We start from the raw sequence: 22333 nt of genomic DNA, 5'->3' as shown, positions 1-22333 counted from the left end.
ATTCCCAAAAATTGAATCTCCTGTGCAGGTCCCTTGACCTTACTCCGTTTTATGGCAAAACCGGCTTTCAGCAGGATTTGGATTATTTTCCTCCCTTTCTCAAAGACTTCTTCCGCTGTATCGCCCCACACAATAATGTCATCAATGTATTGCAGGTGTTCTGGAGCTTGCCCCTGTTCCAGTGCAGTCTGGATCAGTCCATGGCAGATGGTAGGGCTGTGTTTCCACCCCTGGGGCAGTCGGTTCCAAGTGAACTGGACACCCCTCCAAGTAAAAGCAAACTGTGGCCTGCACTCTGCTGCCAAAGGGATTGAGAAAAATGCATTGGCAATATCAATTGTGGCATACCACTTGGCTGCCTTTGACTCTAGTTCATACTGAAGTTCTAGCATGTCCGGTACGGCAGCACTCAATGGTGGTGTGACTTCATTCAGGCCACGATAGTCTACTGTTAGTCTCCATTCTCCATTAGACTTTCGCACTGGCCATATGGGGCTATTGAAGGGTGAGCGGGTCCTGCTGATCACCCCCTGACTCTCCAGTCTACGGATCAGCTGATGGATGGGAATCAGGGAGTCTCGGTTGGTGCGATATTGCCGCCGGTGCACTGTTGTGGTCGCAATTGGCACTTGTTGTTCTTCAACTTTCAGCAACCCCACAGCAGAGGGATCTTCTGAGAGACCAGGCAAGGTGGACAGCTGCTCAATTTCCTCAGTCTCCAAAGCAGCAATACCAAAAGCCCACCGGTACCCTTTTGGGTCTTTGAAGTACCCTCTCTTGAGGTAGTCTATGCCGAGAATGCATGGAGCCTCTGGACCAGTCACAATAGGGTGCTTTTGCCATTCCCTCCCAGTCAGGCTGATTTCAGCCTCCAGCACAGTCAACTCTTGGGATCCTCCTGTTACTCCAGAAATATAGATGGGTTCCACCCCTTGACAGCTTGATGGCATCAGGGTACACTGTGCACCGGTATCTACTAGAGCCTTATACTTCTGTGGGACTGATGTGCCAGGCCATCTGATCCACACAGTCCAGTAAATCCGATTGTCCCCTACCTCCACCTGGCTGGAGGCAGGGCCCCTCTAACAGTCGTCACAGCATTGGACACTTAAGTCGTGTTGAAAGGGATTATTCTTCTTTATCACAGGAGCTGGAGTAAAATCAGCTCTTCCACTCCATCTGGGAAACTGATCACCAGAGACTGAAGCCGTAGCTCTCATGGGACGATCAGTCTTGGCCCTTGCTCCCCTCTTCAGTTCACTCACCCGTTCCTCCAAAGCTGAAGTAGGTTTTCCATCCCACTTTGTCATGTCTTCTCCGTGATCCAGCAGGTAAAACCATAGGGTACCCCGTGGCGTATACCTCCTGTATCTCCTCTCTTGAACAATAGGACGCCTTTTGTTAATAGCTGAGACGTGTGTTGGTACACGTGAGGAGCCGGATAAATCAGATAGATTGTCCTTCAATTGTTCGATGTCCTGGGACAGTTTTTTCACAGCTGAGATGATGGAAGGGGTGAGATTGTCTTCGAACTCTCGGAGTTTATGAACCATTTCATCCACTGTTAGTGGTACTATGTCATTCCAGGTTACTGTTGCCAATGAATGGGCATATGATGACGGTGCATTCCGTGTAAGTTTTCGCCACATGGGTCGTGTACATTCAACTTCATCTGGATCTATAGGTGTATCCCCGTTATTCGGCTTGATGTGATAGATCATCTCTACGATGGCCGATTCCCTCAGAGACTGGATGCCTTTGTCTATAGTATTCCACTTGGCCGAACGACTCGTAACATCGTCCTTGTACGGAAACCTTTCTTTCACAGCTGCCAAGAGCCTCCTCCAAAGGCTGAGGGACTTTTTCTCTCTTGCAATTGCTTTGTCAATTCCCCCTTCTCTAGCAAGTGATCCCAGCTGCTTGGCTTCTGTACCTTCTAGTTCGTGACCATCAGCCCCATTGTCCCAGCATCGGAGTAACCAGGTGATGATGTGCTCCCCTGGTTGACGGGTAAAATCTTTTCGCATATTCCGCAGCTCGGTTGAGGTCCGAGGTCGAGAAGTTACCTCTTCTTCTTCTTCTTCGTCATGTGATGATGACTCCTGATCAGATTCTGGACCGGGTGGTGAATTCATTGGTTCTTCATCTCGCTTCACCCTTTTTGCCTCCTTTTTGCTTGTTCTCTTGCGTACAGGGGCAACTGATATTGGTACGAATTGGTCCTCTGGTTTGGCTGCAGTGATTATCACTGTGGTTTGAGTAGCAACTGTACTTGTTACTGGGGGTGGTGTAGCTACTGTGCTTGGAGCTGGGGTAACCGCGCTGTCTGTTGCAGTTGAAGTTTGAGCAGCTGCTGTACTTGCCACTGGGACAGCTGTGCTGTTCATTGCAGCCAAAGTTTGAGTAGCGACTGTTGCTTTGCCCTCAGATCCGCCGACATTCTTTTCCTTTTGAAGGTGCTGGATAGTGTTGAACAAGGCCCTGTAAGCATAGGCCAAGCCCCAGCACGTTGCCATGATTTGTCCATCTCTGGTATGGCCAGAATGACCACACACCTCATTTAAGTGTTTTACTAATTCTTCTGGATTTTGCAGTTGTTCAGTAGTGAAATTCCAAAGTACTGGAGGGGCCCACTGACCTAGATACTTGCCCATACTATCCCACACACCCTGCCACTCATGGCTGTCCAGCCTCAGGGAAAATCTCTCGGTCCTCCTACATCGTCGTTTGACCCCAGACAAGACCCAAACCTGAATCTGCTTAACTCTTGAAATCAGTAGTGGGTAAAACACACTCTGTATGCGTGTTAGCATGGTGATTCCCATCACCATCAGCAAACAAGTCTCAACAGCATTAAAAGGCCATTCAAAAAATTCAAAACTCTCAAATGTAAATGGTCTGGGGGGACGACTAGGAGGGTAAAAGGATGTCTCCTTCCCAGGTTGAGCACCTGAGAAGGAGAAAAAAGATGTGTAATTGCTAAGCACCTCCATCATATACCTCCCAAAGTATAAAGGTGGTGACCACACTGGGAACATAAGCCAGATCAATTTCATGATCAATGATTCTATTGTATTACAAGTCATTACCATAAAGTACAATGGGATAAAAACCTTAGCCCAAGCCCCATACTTGAAAAACACTAATACAGCAAGTACCGGATGGACGTAAGATATCATATACTGAAACTGTGAGATCAAGAGGAACAACCTTGAGAGCCAATAAATCAGCATTGTGACGAGTGACTATCAATCCAGTCAGATCTGTTCTTATCTCAACCCTTCGTGCCCCACGTTGGGCGCCAAAAGAACTGTCGTGGTTTAAACCCAGTCAGGTAGCTTGTTCACTCACTCCCAGTGAGTGGTGCCGAGCTGACAACAATCGAGGTCCGTGTCCGTCTCCCCCCCCTGCCTCCCCGCACCGGGGCTCTCCCCTTCCCCGCTCCCGGAGGAACGGGGAGGAGGATCGAGAGAGTGCAACTCCTACGGGTTGAGACAAAAACAGTCCAGCAACAAATCACCACCGCTACTATCAGCTACAACAATGATAAGGGAAAATAACAAGGGAAGAGAATACGATACCACCGGCCAAGAGAAACGAGCTCCACCCCGAAAACCCCTGTCCTTCCGGGTCACTCCCAGTTACCCCTCACCCCGGGCATGACGTGCTGTGGTATGGAATACCTCCCCGGCTAGCCCGGGTCAGGCGCCCCGTCTCTGCTTCCTCACAGCCTCCCCTCCTCCCTGGCAGAGCATGAGCCTCACAGAGTCCTTGGTCAGGGTAAACATCACTTAGCAACAACCGAGAACATCGGCTTCACCAACACTGTTCTCAAACTGGAAGTCAAAACACAGCACTGTACCAGTTAACACAAAGGAAAAACATGACTGCTACTGCGGAACCCAGGACAACTCCTCATGCTCTTCATTACCTGTACTGGGCAGGGGATGCCAGCACTAATGGGGAAAAAATGAAGGACACAAATAGTCTTTACTGAAGACCTCATGTGTCTGAGTTAATGGAGAAATATTGCGTGAAGCCCTCACAGTGACAGAAGCAGAAATTAAGGCATGAAAGGAAGAGGGTTAGTATGTCAGCTCTTTATTAATGTGATAACAAGTGCTAAGCAGCACTGGATTTACCAGAGTTGTTTTGAAAACAAGTGCTATTCAAATCAATGGTAAACTATGACCAGTGGCTGCTGTGCCTCTGTACCTAGGGCAGCAATCCACCCCACACACCAGGAAAGCATGAATATCATTCAAACTGGGTTGGATACTCCCTTTTGCTGTACATCACAATTAAAGAAGGTCAATATGCAGCTGGTTGGAAGATTTATCATGCAATCTCTAGCAGGCTCATGGATCCCTGTTTGTTAAAGGTTTTCTGTCTTGCTAAATCACAGCACTTTGCTCCTATATCTAAGAGGGTGCAGGCATTCAGCTAATGCCACTGAAGGAGAGTTTTTCCCTGTCTTTACTTATCAAAAGGAAAAGATTACAGGGTTTTTAAACTACCTTTTGAGATGCAATTCACCCAACTCACCCTATCACCATTCCTTTCTTCTGCTGTCACATTTGCCTCAATTTCTTACTTTGGCTGTGCCTTGACTCATTGCTAAATTTTAAACTAAAATGCTAGATTGCACTATATCCTTCCTTTTTTGCTTTCTCTGCTAAAAAAAAAAAAGAGAAACAAAACAGAAAAAAAGATCAGTGCCCCAAAAGGTATGCAAATGAAATTTTTTTGTATGAAGGTCTAAGAAACATCTTAGTAAGTGCTGGAATTTGCTATTTTTCATGTAGAAAATGCCTTTGACATTTGAAATGCCAGGAAATGTTGCTTCAGTAAGACGGACAATGGGCTATGCTTCATTAAAACAGGCAGACAGAATGAAAAGGGGAGAACTGCTACCACATTTGCACATCACTATCTTCTTAAAGAGATACTGAAAACGGACTAATGAGGGACAAGAAAAATGAGCCCCGTTTCCCTTAGTGATAATTTTTGCTGTGCTTCCTGCTTAAGACAACCATGAGTAACCTGTGTAAATGAAAGCATAACACAAAGAGCTGCTGCTAAGCACAGGATGACACAAACCTGGGTCCTAATTCTGCCTTCTAAAAGACTTCTTACTTCTGCTGCAGCACAGAGAACAGGTCAGCATGATGTTACAAGCAAACCACATGGACCCTCAAGTGCTCAAGAAGGCCAATTCTAGAAATACTAACGCTTTTCTCTTATTTAACAGCTTCTTTGCCTGATTTCTAAGTCTAGCACAATACTGCCCTGCCCATCAAAATATAATCTTCATTCTCTTCCTGACCACTTTGTAAACACTTTTTTCCCTTAATACCAGTAATCAGAGAAGCACACATTTTAAGGCCTGGAGCCACCTGCCTGCATTGGCTAATCTTGCAAGAGCTGCTTTACCATTCTCAAATCCTTCTTACCAATCAGTTTGCTTCTTACCACTCAGCACTGTCCCTGACCCTCCTTTCCACCAACACACCCCATTCCCTTCTTCTCTTCCTCATCGCTGTTCTTAGCACCCTGACACAGGCATGGTGTGTGATGTACACCATCCATCTGGTGAAGTTCTTGTAATAGGAACAGCACTGTCTCTTTCCCAGCCTTCTTTCTCAACCTCTGTCTACATTAATCGATTTCTACATTCATAAAGGCATTTCTATACAAGTAAAAATCCTTTTTGTAACCCCTTCCATTCCAATAACATACATACATTGAGGGTCTATCAGTCCAAAGAGTTTGGCATATAAACAGCAGATTTATAATAGTCGCTTTTAAATTATACATACACTATCAGTTATATATAATAATTGGACAATTTCCATGCAAAACTGATGGTTGTATATTTATAGTTAAGACTACATGGAGCTATGCAGAATGTTCACAATGGAAAATAGACTGGTTTACTTTCATTTTGAAAAACTGAAGCCAAAACAAAGTTTCTCCCTTTAATTCTTTTGCTACAAAATAGGGCACTCCCATACATTTCTGCTTTTGGAGGAAAAAACGCTTCTGTCTTTGAAATCGTGCATTTTGATTAATCATACTATGATTAATTCAGCATAAACCCAACTATTTCACAGAAGCCCTGAGAGAAATGGCCCAAAATGAGCACTAGTCCATGATCTCTAGATACATATAAATATGCATACACAGACTTATATATACACAAACACACAGATGAGTTGTCAAGATATCAAGATGGGGAGACAGAATGTGTGTACAATGCTGCAGAATGAGGGCATGCTTAATTAAAGGGATAACAGTACACAGAAAAGAACAAGCCTACATGATTGTGACAGTCTGGCCGTCTGATGTGTCTTATATTGGAGGGCATTGCAATATTTGATTTTAGATTTAAGAAAACTGAAAGTTCTTAGAAACACCTGAAGTCGTATCAGAAAAAACCCACTCTATCCTCAAATTCTTTTCAGATCCTCATTTAGCAATCAAAGATAACAATTTCTTGTTTAAAAAATAGAATAATTAAGCAGTGATCGATACGCCTAATACTTATGCCCCTACTTTTGTTTCATTTTAGCTGTTTGCCTCTGTCCACTCTTGGGAACCAGAAGGCACGACACCAAGCCATTTGAAAGCCACGCTGGATGGGCAAGGGCAGCTGGTGCAAAAGGCAGCCGAAGTGCTCTCGCTTCGTAACACACACTAACCCAAACTCCTTCCGACAAAGGAAATCAATACTTCAGTAGGCAACATGCCCCAGCTTGGCACTCAATCTCAAATGAGCAAAAGGCCTCCTCCTGCTTGAACATCACCCCCTGAGCACTGTATCAAGACTCACCTCATTTACTACAAGCATCTGCAGAGGGTATTTTCCCCTCCAGGCCTCCCGCGTCCTTCTTTAACATTTACTGTTAGAGATCAGTAGCCTATACAATTCATCGTACCTGTCAAGGCTAATTTATTCATGCGATCTGGCAGTAATCAAAAGGACCGAGATCGATGTGCCAGCAAACCTTGACATTTATTCATATTCTAAAGTCCCAACTGACCTTGAACTGCAGCTAACTGGAGCTGAACTTGTCAGCACCAATCTGGGGCTCGCTGGGGCTCGCAGATCAATGCCTCTGGGCTAAGGGAACAACGTCAGGGCAACAAATGCTCAGACCACAGACAGAGGGGTAGGGAAGATGACACCACTGACAACACAGCAGTCACAGACCTACCAGTCAATCCAGCACGTGCGTTGGTGCAGCTTGTAACCTGCATGTTCCTGCAGTACAACTGTTCAATGCCACTGAATTTCTGACAAGGAGTACAAAGGGTGAGGGAAAGGAGTGAAGAAGGAATATGACTTGTGTCTGCCTGCAGCAGCACAAGCACGATACCTGATGTTGTGATGCTGTCCTTGGCAGGCTGCTGCCAGACTGGCCCCATGCGGGGTGCTCGTGGTGTGTCAGGGGAGGCAAAGGAAGAGGCAGGGAATAACAAACATTACCTTCCCTCCCTGGGGGGAACAGAGACAGTGGCTGGTGATGCAGCCATAAAGAGCAATGCAGAAGATGTATCAGAAACTCTGTGACCGACTAGGTACCTGACAGCTCAATGTGACAAGGTAACAAGAAAACAGATCTTGTGAGAACTGCTTTGAATGTGCTCAGTACTACTTAGGAACAGGTCTTGGAATTTGCTTACCTCTCTTGAAGCCCTTTACCTTTGTCCTCTCCTCACTCAATCATGTCCTAAAGGAGCAGAAGAATTTGAAGTGCAGTTCTTCTAACACATGCATGTGCTGCAACTTCCAGTAATCATTTCAGGCTTTGAATTCAGGACAATCAAAAGGAAATACAATTAAGCCCATTTAAACCAGTGACTCTCAAACATCCAAAGGGGACACTTAGAGCCTCCTGCCTCAGTTTCCCCTTGGTCAAATGAAAGCATACTTCTTTACCTGCTCCCCCCAAGTGCGCCAGGAGTTACGGGTGTGACACGCTCTGAAGTTACTGAACTGTTTTTCTGCTAATAGGAAGATATTTGTGTAAATGACAAGTTATTAGACATGCAGAGGAAATCTAAGTGGCATTTTAGGTAGAACTACGCAGCTACAGTTTTACTGAAACATGCAAATAGACTATTTTATTACAGTCAAAACACTTGAATACGTAATACACAGCTGCACCTAACACAGATTTCACAGGCGGATTTTGATGCTTCTCTGGGTTCTCCTTGGCTGTATGTCTCCTGCTATAAATTCTGTGTGTCATATTAAATACGATTTTTGAGGGAAGTCTGCCTTTTCTAAGCCTAAGATACAAATAGAAATGATGGATACCCCACTCTGTCTTTGCTTTTTATTTCTTTTAAATAGCTAACGCCTTCCCGTTATGTTGGAAGTTACCAAAGGAAGGCAATTGGCACTTTGACCAATGCATTTGCACATGTTATATACACGTCTAACCCTGGCAATCCAATCTGGTGTTCATGGAAGAGAAACAATGACATATGAAGATGCAACCATGATTGGTCTGTATGGATCTAGACTAACTGCAGTATGCTACCAACGAAACTACATATGGAGCTCTAAGTTACAATAAATGTGCTAATAAAACATTTCACCCAACCTGCTTCCCTATTTTAACCATGTACAAAACAAAATTTGAGAGAGAATCTTGGAACTTTTTCAGGGAGACTTATGACAGTTTTTTTGAGCTATATTATTGGGTTTTGTTTTCTTTTCTTTCCTTCCATATGGGAATGACTTCATTTATTCATGCAGAAACAGAGCAGGAGTTCAGCTCCAAAATAATGCTGAAAAAAAAGTGCAGAACAGTACAGTTAATGGCTATTATCAAGTTCCCAACTCCTGGCAGCCAGTATGATCTAAAGGTGTCTCACTGTACACATGCTCCAAAACACTGCCATGAAACATGCCCCCAAAGCTTTTAAAGGGCACCGAGTTAAAGGGAATGACGTACCTCTGCAGGATGCGCTTTTAGCTCTGTTGCTATTGTTTGGACAATTGCCCACAGGTGTCCTCCTACAACATGAGCAGGCAAAATGCTCACTGCCACCAACACCAAAAAGGACAAGACCATAAAACTAAGGCAAGCTTGAGAAAACATTTTAGGGTTTACTTGCACAGGAAGATCAGGTGGCAACAGATGAACAACTCACCTGCTTGCTATTCTGACTCTGCACTAAATGCCCATAATGCCCATGGACACTCACGCCTGTGTATTTTCTGCCTGTGCTCAGGGATCTGTGCCCCATTCCAGCTCCTCCATGCAAGGTCTTATTCCTCTGTGAGCCCTTTGGGGGAGAAGCTGTCCCTCCCTGCCACCTTCCTGCAAGGTGCCCGGCCAACAGTGCCTTTCTGAAACATTAACTGCAAAACAAGTAAGAAGAGCTGGTCCCCCCTCCTTCCAGAGGGCATTTTCTGCCCTCTAGAGATTACAGCTGTGCCATTCTCTACTGTTTTGCCCGCTACATGGGTAATGTTATCACGATAATGCCATTAGCAGATGGGCAACCTGAAGAGGAAGGGTAGGAAACAGACTGCTCAAGATCATGCAGCTGGTGAGTAATGCTCAGTATTCCTTGGTATACAACACAGTCACTTTGTCTGGGGGCTCCTCTGCTGTGGATATTCCCATTGCATTACACAGACCAGTAAAACCAAATTTATAGGAGGCTTGCATTAAAAACTTCTCACTGGTGGCTAAACAGATGCTGCCCTAAACAGAAAATAGCTCATCTCTTTCACACACAGTGCTAAATTGCCTTTTTTCTGTGTGTTACACTCAGTGCAGATAATGATACAAGTTTTTGGCACCAAAGGAGGGAACCTTCATTCGACAACAGGTAAATGCATTATTCCTTCCCTGCTCCTGCTCCTCAGCTCAGAGGTATCTGTCACACAGGTCAGCTCAACATGCTTTGCTCTAGTGAGGCAACGCTATTGCAAGGGTTGTTATTAGTCAGTTAGACATTTTTTTAGCAGGCTGCAAAACATACAGTAAAAAATGTTCTATTACCTCCCAAAGTTTTCCAGGCAGAATTAAAAGAAAACAACCTAAATCCCACAACACCTTCCCCCTCCAAACCCACCACTCATCAAAGATCAGCTCTGTTTTCCTCATGCTCACACAGTAAGAACACTTCCACCTGTCAGGGATAAGGATTTACATGCCCCTGTTTGGCATCATAAATAATGGTGACTTGAATTTTCCTACACAGGTAACACCTCAGCCACAGATGGCAAGTTATATATCTCAATGCTTACGATCCATCTCCAGACATTGTGCTCAAGAATGGAAGATCCTGTCACTCTCACCTCTAAGGTACATTTTCCCACATGAGACTGTTTGCCTGGATCTGGGAAAACCCTCCAGCCACACAACCACATACAGGAGCCTTGGCCACAGCCAAGGAAGGCAGTTTGGACTATGGGTCCCACATCCAGAGGCTGCCCCTCCACGACTCACCCAGGCTGCTGGTCTGAGTCATGGAACCCTCACACAGAACACACTTCCTTGCTCTGACTGCAGAAGGACAGACTAAAAGGATTCCTCCTATCCTAAGAGCCCTTTATACCTAGCAGAGGGTCAGATTAAACCTCTCCTCCCCAGAGAAACAAGAACAACCTGGGGAGCTAATCAAAAGGTCAGTTAGCAAATGGGCATCTCCCTGCTCTGGGAACAGCAGGTATCCTACAACACAAGCATCCTGCAACACAAATGCTTCTGCATTTCATTTTTTGAGTGGAAAAATGATGTTTTCCACAGCACTTTTGGAAGAGTTCTGAAAAAGATGGCTCCAAAAACCTCAAAGTTTGCCTTTTGCAGGTGTGCTGGACCCAGCTAAGGACTGCTGGCTGCTCACCTCTGGGTATACAACAGCCCAAACCAGGCTTCTGGTAACCCGCATCAAAATGTAGAGTTCTACAGAACATCTGGAGTTCTAGATGAGCTGTCATTTTGCAACAGAAAACATGTTATAAGAGAAGGTTTCTGACCAGCTGTAGCTCATCTCTAGGCTTCTGGTTCAGTCTCATCATTAGGCAAGTGAAGCCTATTTCAATCTCAATGCCATTAGCACAGTCACCTTCCGAGCCTTTTTCCTCTCTCTCTTCAGTTCTCGCTAGTCACTGCAGAGGAACCTGCATCAGATTTAGACTAAACCTGCAGAGAAGTGGCTGAAAAGAAAGCAGCAAAGAGTAAGGAAACATTGTCTTTCCCCAGTTCTTTCACTGTTGATCTCTTTCTGAAATTTCCAGCCTTGTGCTTTTATAATGTCCTACTACATGAAAGAGTTTGTAACATAAAATGTTTCACTCGATGGAGCATGATGTGATATTGAAGCCAAATGGCCAGATGCTCTTTCCTGAGCTATTTCCAATGCTCCCAATTTAGAGTGGTTTTAACAGTGTTCACAAACTCTAGTCCTACACTTTGCTGGCAATTTCATGCTAGAGCACCATCGCACTGTGTTCTGATAAAACCACTGCTTTTCATTCAAGGTTACAGTTATCGTCAATTTAATAAAAATCAAAATATAAAGAAAAAAGGCACACTGTCATTGAAGGAAATTGCAGCCAGGTTGCAGTTGGATTATCACTCCAGAAGCAAGACTGTGTGTCCCATTTAGAGTACAATTAAAGACTATCTAAATGGTCTGGTCAGAGAAAAACCCAAGTACCCCAACTTAATTGGAATGGGCCAAGTGCCCATTTTCACATCCTTCTCTTTCCTATGGGAAGACCTTTTCCAAGGAAAATCCTCCAGTTTGAATCATGGTTGATGTCACAATGTGAACCCTGGTGCTGGCTGTCACATGGAATTCAGCCTGTCCTCTTCATCTGCTTTTACATGGCTTCTTTGTTTGCTGATAGCAGCGCATCTCTTTGGTTCACTGCATGAAGGCACGAGCATCAGTTATGGGAGGATGCGACTACAAAGCCAGGACCAGAGTAACCAGAGCTGCTAACAGCTTTCTCCAAGCTGTTAGTACAGTTACTGGCACTCACATGCTTTGGCAATGGGGCAGCAGTGATGCACGGTGACTTCAGACACTCCAGGGTTCAGCAGCCTAGGATTTAATGCTTGTGTGAGTGTCCTCACTTACAACTAAGCCTGTCTTCTTTTCCAGACACAAAGCATTGTTGCTATATACAAATGTCAAGCCTAATCTCATCCTGTTTGAATCAATGAAACTCTGCTGGAATTAAAAGACGCTGAACATTTAGACAGGCTGAGGACCTGGCTCATCTTATATGCACATCACCATAGAACAGACTACTCCAATCCCTACTTTGAAGGGGGAAAGGAGCTGTGAATTAATGTAATCCAGGCACCATGAATTCAATCCTTTCATGATTTCTTAATGCTTGACTTTAGAAGCTTAACATTCTTTTACCTTAGAAAACGCCTATCAAAATGTTAAATTAATCTGGAATTGGAAAAGAGGACACTCTTTTACTTACATGGCTTATCTGGCAGGTGAGACCTAGGAAATATATCACCGAGATCTTTGCAGCCTATGATAGGGCAACTGCCAATAACAGAAGATTACATTCTTATAAGGATTTTGCTTAGGCAGGGCAGAGTTCAGTGTATAACTGGTCAGAAACATTTTAATGGCATTTAACTTCATGCTGAAAAGACAGATTTATCACACTCCAGTGTGAGCAGGCATGTCCAAGGACAGCACGCACTACTATTTCACATGCCACCAACTGTGTATTTTGTTAACACCATTTAAATGACTGAACCTCTTCAAATTCAACCACTTTCGTTTAAAACCTCTCATGTGAAACCAAATTAATTTTTACTAAAAATTATAATCAAGATAATATTGAAGGGTTTTGATTTACTGAAATAAGACATTTTGATTCAGCTCTATTTTTGTACCGTTTTCACTTGTATTTTACCACAGCATGTGACAGCAGTTGAGAAACTCTCCAGATCGGGGCCCCTACTTACCTCTTAGCTCTAAGGCTGGGAGCCTGGCCTCACAAATCACACAGGGTTAAAAGCATTGTCCAGAACTGAGAATTAAAGTTTGCTATACATAAGCTTTGTGACATTATTATGACAGCATACCAGCCCAGAATCTGCATTTAAAACACTGACTGCTCAAAGAAATCTAAATCTCCTTAGCTAAAGGTAATAAAATCAGGTCAAGAACTCACTACTCAACAATCTATCATTAGCACTTCTGTCTGGAGAAAATGCAGCTCATCTGGTTTTAAAGTAAAGCTGGGCCATAAAGCACAAGTTTGGAGAGTACATGATTTGCTTGCGTATGCCAGTGCTGGGTAACGACTTTCATTTCCTCATTTTGAGATTTCAGTGCATCTGCACCACGAGTTTTTACAGGACACGCAGTATTCCTTGCCCAGCTCAGAGGTGGGACTGCATTTCTATACACACAGCCCATGCCTAAGTTCAGCTAGGCAGCCTGGCCACCACAGCGAGGTAATCACGACAGCAGAGAGCGTGAATGAGCCAAGCTTTTATCCCATCGTCAGGCAGTTCTTTTCGGCCTGATGAACTGTGCCATAACATTGTCAGTTCCCACAACTGGCCAAAGTTACTGTGGACACATCTGCATGAGCCAAAGCCACAACTAACTGCAAGCACTAAGTTGTCACTTGAATTCACCGTAGAGACGATTTGTCATACGCGTACCTAGGGACATCTCCAACTGATTACTCTGGCCAGGACCTCTTGAGCAGTAGGTTTAAGATACCTCAAACTGGGTAAGTCAGCAGTTTGTGTGTGTTGGTTTTGTGGTTTGGTTGTGGGGTTTCAAATCCCTGAGTTAACACTCATTCATCAGCTGATGCAGATTCCCTCTTTTGAGGTGTATCACAGTCCTATTAAGAATACAGTAGTACTGCCAGTTGATGCTAGCCATAAAGAGAAAAAGCTTAGCTTTCAGTTGTCAGTGTGGTAATGTATTTTTTATTTAATTTGTTTGGATTCTTAATGGTGGAAGCAGAATTTAATTTGTCCTGGAGCATCCTCTAAAACAAATGGTTGATCACTTCCCACCCACCATTACAGTTGATGGGTACAAAATAAAATGAACAGCAATTCATTCACCTTATCACTGGAGCACCAGAGGAAGAAAGAGATCCTTAGTGCAATGATTAATGACTCGCTATAAAAAGATGCATCGTAAACTGATTGTATTAGGTTAAATCATAAACTAGGCTTTTAATGTTTATATGATCCCTTTCTAAATAACTAAGTGTGTTGTAGCTCCCACTAGGAAAGGAATGTTCATGACACTTGCAAACAATGCAATTTCTTACAGGGTCATAATTTGGGACCCTCACTTAAAGGGATCCCTGTATTCATCTCAAGCATTGCTTCAATTTCTTTAACTATTGGGTATGTCTCTGTTCTACAGGTCAGAAAGACCATCTGATGTCCAGGAGCAGCAAAGATGAACATGATCTATTCTGAGTTTAGGGTGTCTTCTTCAGGCACAGACACATCCCACAGCTTTGCTGCAGGAGGAAGGACCATTGCTTTTCTTTCTCTCTGCCTACAGGTTGGGAGGTGAACCACAGCTGGAATGAAACCAGGATACAAGGAGGCAGAGCAGCAGTGTGGTGCCTGCCTGAATGCAGTTAAGAAGCCAAGTTGCCTGTGCTTGTGAAGGGCACCTCATCCACAGAGGAGTCAGCCACGATTTGACTTCATAAATTCCTGGCCAAAATCACCTTTTAGGTGCTCACAGACAATTCCCATCAACTTCAGTAGCTGGTTGGTGAACACACAGAGAATAGCACCATTTGTCCACAACAGAATTCAGTCCTGTATTTAGCCATCTTTCACTGAAACTGTCATCTTTGAAAAACACAGTACAAGATGACATTAGGTAAGTGTCCATCTATTCCTCACTACCACAAGCCTGCAATCACGTCCATCTCCCTTTCATTTCCCAGAACAGCTGACGCTTTTCTCAACCAAACCAGAATCTCCTGAGCTTGGCAAACAGACACTGGCTTCACTGCAAAGCTACTCCACTGGGAGAATGTCACAGCTCTAACCAATATGAAAGTTACTCATAAAATAACATGAGTTAAAAAAGAGCAGTAGAGCCCTAAGCATTTTCCAGAGATGTGGTAGCTCCAGTCAGTTTATGCACTGCTTTGTCAACACAGAAAATCACTCAGGCTAATTATATAAGTATTTCCATCTATGGAATTTAGAAACGGAAAAGCCAACAGTGGAATACCCAAGATGATGCTATTTTAATAAACAATAGTTTTAAGGGGGATTAGCTGTGTTATCAAACAGTATCCTCCCAAATCAGCTCATCAGTTTCACCAACTCTCCCTGTTTCACTTTATTAAAACAATTTAAATGAAGGTTCATTAAATGCAATGTAATATCATTCAGACACTCCAAACCTAATTCCTTTTCTTTTAGTAGTAACATGATAATAGTTTGCAAAAAAATTTAAAGGATTATTGTCACAGCTATTTTAAATAGGAGCTGTTTTCAAACAGTGCCACCACTTCCCCACATTTTACTATTTCTTATTGTATTATTCCTTGGTCTTTATTCATTCATGCATTTATTCCTTCCCTTTTCCGTGTTTCACTGCTCCACACAAGCAGAATCACACATGGGCACCAGCATCCCTCTGTGCATGTGTAGGGATACGCCAAATATCTCTGCATGGGTCAGTGCAGCCAGGCCTTGGGAAATGAGGGATTTTTTGTGACTTACTTTGAGATTCTGGAGTTAAAAAATTCACAGTGATTTTATAAATATCTTACAGAGAATGGAGAAGGTTCCTGTGCATTTTCACACTGTTAGTTTCTGACAGCTCTGAAAGACACACAGGAGGGGACCATGCATAGGACTTGCAAATTAGGAGGTAGACACTGTGTATTACTTACCCTGCTAGATCCAGGCTGAAAACAGAGTAACAGATCCATGCTACGGACATACAGCTTATTTCAGAATGAACTCACCCATAATCCCGTACTTACATAAAGCCTTTTAACAGCATGGTTAATTATGCTTTATAAGGCAAAACCCCCAAACACTGCCACTGCCCCACAGCAGAAAAACCCTGCAAAGGATGAGAGCTGGTTTTTCGATCCCAGGTTTCTGAAGACTTTAACAGGTTCCCTACCCCTGAAATCCTGCCCTCAATCAGTTCAAATCCTTGCCTCTTCAAACAAGTGCCATTTCATAATCCTATTAAAACCTTTGCCTCTGTTTACCAGGAGCCCTAATTGTACTCAGCAAGTTCTTCTCGCCTAAGGAAGAGCGACAGCTTTCAGATTTCTTAGGAAGCTTATTCATCAGCTACGCCAGAGTTTTGCCAGAGTGTTCAATCTATTCTGGGAGCAGCCATGTGGAAAAAGTTTCAAACAGCTCAAAGCCCTGCACAATGATAAAGGAAAGCTCACACAATCCTGGTAATAGCCTGACCCTCTTAAGGAAAATTGGATGATTTGTGGTAGCAGTTTTTCTGTCCCCTATGTGAATTCTGCACCTTAAACTGTAAGCAGAGTATTCACACAGTCCCATTACAAACCCTATCCCTCTTGCGATGCTGGAATAATAAATACACACCCATATGTGAAAATAAACTCTTGCTGCAATGACCTTCTTCCTCAGCCCACTGGTGTGAAGGAGTTTGTAGCAATTTTAGAAGAAAAGAGTCAGATAAAGAATGGACTAATTTGATGTTCAGTGTTTCACCATGAGCAGAATATATGCTTTAATGAGCACATTACATGCACCAGGGACGTGTTACTGTGAAGCAGGGAATAAAGAGTAAGGGAAAAATAATTAAACAGTCAGCTTTATAATGAGGAAACTGTGTTCATGCAACATTAAGTGATCTCATTTCAAGTGCTAAGCAAAGACATGTTCCTTGGACTTCAGAAGGACTTGCTGGCAAGTACCACCTTAAAAACAAGGGCAAAGGATCACAAGCAAAGTCCAGAAGCACAGGGTGGATTCATGCTGTCTCAAAGTCACTGGTCCATACTTTACATTTACCTACCTGACAGGACTGAATAGCTGTAACTCCTTAATTCTGTAAGGAGGAGCCTGAAAGCTTTAAAATACCACAACATTCATCATGCATGCTATGTAGAACATTAGAACTGACTCCTACCAGCCTGGCCTTAGTTTTCAGTTGGTACTGCATCTGCAAGACCAGAAATATCAGTTCTCTCAAGGCCAGTAAGGCCAGGAATATTCATTTACTGGGACTGTCAGTACCAGATAGCATTGCAGTATCAGTTACTTTAGTGTAACTAAACAGTTTATTCTGATGGGCCACAGCTCCCTGTCTTTACCTGTAAATAGACATGGCACAAAGTCTCTTCTTTGTTACTCACCCTCATGCCTAATTCAATGTTTTCTCCTCCATAGACCTCCATACCAGGGTCAAGCAAGCCAATCTCACCAAAATACTCTCGGTCCACTACAAACGAGCATCCAATCATGGCTGGTGTCCTGCATGGAGAGATTACAGCAAGAAATTAGGTTGCTTATTAGCTACCACAGAACCCACCTCATAACAAACGTACACAGGCAGAACAGTTCTTAGCCTTTGAGCTTACATTTTACACATATCTATTAGTGTGCAATTACATTCCACTTCATCCCCCAATGGACAGAGGACCTTGTGGGACCAGAGCCAACTTAAACAACTAGCACAGTGTCACGCACACTTGGACCAGCTGCCTGTGAGGCAGACATAAGATGCAAAGTGAAGTTCTCTGGGCATGTAAGTGAAGCATCAGGCTGCTTTTCCTTTATTTTATAGGCACAACCTCTGTGCTACAGCTAAAGTTCACCAGCACACAGAGTAGCACAAGAACGAGACAACACTTCAAGATTAGCACACAACAAAACCCCATGAGCTTTGTCAGAAATGAGAAGTCCCTGTACCCACATACTAAAAGTAAGCGCATGTCAGGAGCCATAGATCAATCATGGTATGAGGTCCAGCAAGGGACTCCTGGAGTCAACTCTGGCAGATAAATTTCAGCCTTTGTGAGGCTGTTCCATGATTAACATTTCTGTCTTTGCTGAGGTCAGCCTTCAGAAAAGGAAGAATTTTCAGATGAAGAGAATCTGCCCCCAGTACAACTGCGTGATTTCACATAAATCATTTCCCTTCTCTGAGCATCAGTTTCTGTATGCTTAAAACTATGGTTCTGCTCTCCTTTACAAAGCAATCTGAAACCTGTCACAGAGTGTGACATGAGCAGCACTACATGACAACGGATTTTGAGATCATTTACTATAGGAACACAAGCATTATTTCAATGCAATACAAGCTAGTGACATCTGCAGTTTTCATGTGCCCACACATTCTCTGTATCTCCGGTTTGGTCACAACACCTGCATCTTCAAAATTCAAGATAGGAACTAGATTTTCCTACCATAGCCCCCAGTCAAGAAATACAATTAACTAACTTCAAGGTGGAAAACCAAACAAGAGCCTGCAGCTCCATGTTTGACTTGCAGGTTGCATAGTGCCTACTGCAAGATTATGGGTAGCTATCCTGCAGTCACATCTATGGGATGTACCAAGGCCCTGGAGGTAGAAACCCCATTTTAGCAGGATCCTGACAGGCCAGACTGCTGAATGAGGGAAATTGTAGTGTCATTTGAGAAACGGAACCCTTCTGGAGCTGTCATAAAAGAAAATTGTGCTCCCTCTTGCATTGAAAGGGAGGTGATTTTTAGGCCATCTGGCAGATGCAACATCATTCCTAACGGTGCTATTGTAAAAAGACATCAGGAAAAATCGAGTTTATACCTATTTTCTAGTAGAATACAGAATGCTCGATCTATGGCCCAAGCTTATATATATACACCATGAAAAGGCCCTAAGGAAACAAAGATGATGGAAAAGGTCTAAAACCTATTCTAAGAAGTCTCCTTTGTAATGCGCTAGCGTTATACTGTCACTATCAAGTCTCTTTTGCCCCAGATACCTGCCTGTTTCTTCAATTCGTACAGAAAGCCACTCGCAAGGTGTTTGCCCATGACATCTGAGAAACATATTTATGAGGCAGTTTCATACACATGTGAAAAACTGCCCTGGCTGAGAAAATGAACACATTTTTTACCCATGGATCCCCCCCGGCAGCAGCAGGTGGCTGCTGGAATGATGTTATCACACCAGGTCCTTTCTCTCATCAGCAGCTCACCATTTCTACAGGAGGAGGTTAAAAAGGTTTTGAAAATAACCAGCCAAGATATGGTCACAGAAAACAATTCTTTGCCCCTGGGCCTAAAGCACACCCCAGCATTGCAGAACACAGCCCAACCTAGGGCAGGAACTGTTTGGCACCCTTGAAAAGGTTCATTTGCTGAAGTACTTACCTGTAACGGGCTCTGCTGTAGCACTCACATTACTGGCACTGCTTCAGCATCTCCCTTTCTCAGTATGAAAGCCACTGCAATCACTCACAAGCCTATGCTGCGGTGCACACTACCCCTCTCATGTTTTCGCTGCATAATTGAAAAAGGCAGTTGTTGATAGAAGCACATTTGATTGGCACTGTTCCTGACAAAGAAGCTGAAATACCTTGATAAACTCTCACGTTCCCCCCTTATAGAGTGAGATACATTCCCTGGATCATAAGCTGAGGGGACACAATTCAATGGCAATTACAAAGGCAAGCATCTGATCTTACAGATGACTTTGGACTCAAGTGGGTCTCTCAGCCAAACCCCTGCACCCATTCAGTCAAAAAGGCTGGAGGAAACTGAGGCTACATGTCACAAACCCTACAAAGACACTGCAGCAGGGTCACCACCACTTCCATCTTCTGTTGATGCATACATTTATAAATCAGGATCTTTACAGGATGGATGGCATTTAAAGATTTGAGTTATTTGGTAAAGTGCATCTTCCTGCTTACAGTTCCTAGACCATACCTGAAGACAGACTTGCCTAAAAAGGCTGAGAGCTCAGCACCAGACATATCCAACATGGATCCCACTGTAACATCCTCCATCACTGAGAACCATATCTTAGTCTAGCAAGAAATAAATTTGGTATAAAAACTGAAATAAAAGAAGGACATGGCCAAGGAAAGGGAATTCAGTGGCTGTGAAATAAAACAAGTCTCTGAGGGAATATTTAGGTATTTCTTAAGTGTCAACCATGGTAAAGAAAGGGGGTGTGAGGGGGAGAAACACAGGACACTTCCTTCATTTTCCTGCTGACATATTTAAAGCTAAACACAGGCGTCACTAGATGAAGGCCTGAGCATCACTGCTTTGCAAAACTGAGCTGCTAGCTTGGGCTTTCCAGGCCCTCCCTCCCCAAACCCTCTGGAGGCAGCTCCTTACAGCAGTAGGATGCTCCCATGAGGACGTTTCTCTTTCCTTCCTAATGAGGAACGGTACAGCCAGGCTTTGCAGACTGCTCTCAGGTGCTGAAATCTCCCTCTGGGGGATGGATTTTTGCAGCTGTCGGCTCTGACCATTAAAACACTGACTTGTTAATTGAATGGGGGTGGGAAATAGATTTTAGATGTAACTGCATAATCATCACTCACAGTGGAACGCCACCAACGACTGCCTTTGCGTCTCCCTCTCTCTCTTCTAGCTGTTATTTCTTCTCATTAGACATATTCAAACACAGGCTCCACAAGCCTTCATGGCTTATTCAGGAGAAAATGAAATGTTTTTAGGAATGAGCAACAATAGCAGTGCAATGGCAGAAGGAACCACATCAGAACTTGCCACTGTCACTGCCTTTTGCTACCCGAGTTTGGCTGCCTGCTGCCACTGCTCTGCACAGCAGCATGGCTGCGACCCCAGCAGCTGAACTGAGATGCCTACGGCTCTGCCCTGGCCACATCCTGATGTGATGGAAGAACCTGCCTATGATGCACAGTGCTGAGTTTTCTGCAGACCAGATGTTCAACGCTTCCATCAGGCTCAACCAGAGTTTTGGACACGCAGTCATCAAGCCCACGCCCCTAACATCCCTGTGCTTTGAGTGACCCAGCTGTAAGTCAAGTGTAATGTGATTGCACAGCCCAGTGAGCTGGTAACAGCGCTGTGAGCTGGTGGACCCTGACTATTCCCCGCTGTCATTCAGTGAGTCACCTCCCCCTGCCTCCGTTTCTCCATCTGTGAAGCACACATAATAATACTGGGTGAAGTCTGGAAACTGCTTCAGCAGTTTAAAAGGTAAAGATACACTTCTAAGAGCACTTTAAGCATATAGGGGGATATTTCTGTACTGGACTACAGTGTTACATTTACCTACTACAAACACTTAAAAATCACCCCTGCTCCCTAAAAAGCATGAGACCCTCACTTGTTGTCATCAGCGGGTTTTCCAGGACCTGAAGAACTTCAGTTATCTACCACTTTCAGTACAGCTCAGCAAAGCCTTCCCTTGAAAGTTAAACATGGATATATGAGCAAAAGCAACTATGTCTTAAGCTCTGCTCAATAGCCATAGGGCAGCAAATGAGAAGGTGTGTGCCTCAGCACTTCACAGTTTCAGAGCAGAATGTATTAACCTAACCCGCACTTACTTTACGTAAAAGGACCTTCTCCCTTAACTAATGCACTTTCTAATGAAACAGTGACATTTTTAGAGGAAGGTATCACAAAACAGTAATTAGAGGTGTACTGTTCTTTACCAGAACCTCAAAGGCGTTGGGAAACTTGACTGACCTGTGGAATACTCTTTGACACAACTGAGGATGCTAGAAGCATTAATTATAACCAACAGCAGCACTCAAAGGATAATGTGTGAAAGACAGCACATATTTTTTTGCAGCTAAAACCTTAAAATGCAGCATAGAATAGTACTGATTCTGCAGTGGAGGAAGATACAGCACAGTCAAATTGTGGAAATGACCTGACGGGATAGCTGTAAGCAGGGGAGAGCCATTGCTCTGGGGGAATGGAGAAAGCTTCATGATGGCACACACTCCCAGCTGCTGCAGCAGGTACAGGAAGGTGGCTATGAGGGAAGAGAGGCAGCCTATGGAAGAGGGCAGTGCCTGCTATGGGATGGGTACCAGAAACAGAAGACATCATGGCCAGAAATGAAAGCCTCCTGCTATAGGCCTGTGTCCCAACTGTTTCATTTTAGGAAGATCTCCAGGAACACAGCTTTGTCTGCAGAACTCCAGCAGGCTTTGGCAGAACTCCGACACTCACTTCCATAGAGAGGTGCATCCCCCTCCTTTACAGACAACTGAGGGATGTTGTCTGGGGGCTTCATCAAGAGCAAGTGAAGAAGAAATGGATGAGCACCAGACTGACATAAAGCACATGATATGGTAAGTTTGCCTCTCCCCTTCACATCT

General features: G+C 43.9%; 1 protein-coding gene and 1 long non-coding RNA gene across 7 annotated transcripts in view; one reads left to right on the top strand and one right to left on the bottom strand.

Annotated features, from left to right (window-relative positions):
• Positions 1-22333, bottom strand: part of GALNT9 (polypeptide N-acetylgalactosaminyltransferase 9) — a 232729-nt gene that overhangs the window by 54126 nt on the left and 156270 nt on the right. For 4 of the 5 annotated variants that reach the window (XM_062631559.1, XM_062631560.1, XM_062631561.1 and 1 more), the window contains one exon: positions 17372-17489. In XM_062631559.1, coding sequence (XP_062487543.1) covers positions 17372-17489 — 118 coding nt within the window. Of the gene's footprint in view, positions 1-10475; positions 10562-17371; positions 17490-22333 lie in introns of those variants that run through there. The other variant, XM_062631562.1, reaches the window with a different exon arrangement.
• LOC134170327 (uncharacterized) lies at positions 13089-15403 on the top strand. 2 transcript variants are annotated; one of them, XR_009967238.1, is made up of 2 exons: positions 13089-13154; positions 14551-15403. It is a non-coding gene; the product is annotated as an uncharacterized LOC134170327 (long non-coding RNA). The 2 variants fall into 2 exon arrangements; XR_009967237.1 differs by lacking the exon at positions 13089-13154 and adding an exon at positions 13643-13750.

This window comes from Pezoporus occidentalis, unplaced genomic scaffold (genome assembly GCF_034315485.1).
Source record: "Pezoporus occidentalis ecotype Australia unplaced genomic scaffold, CSIRO_AGI_Poc_V1 ctg37, whole genome shotgun sequence".
In the NCBI taxonomy this organism is placed as follows: Eukaryota; Metazoa; Chordata; class Aves; order Psittaciformes; family Psittacidae; genus Pezoporus; species Pezoporus occidentalis.
This window is presented reverse-complemented; position numbering and strand designations above follow the sequence as displayed.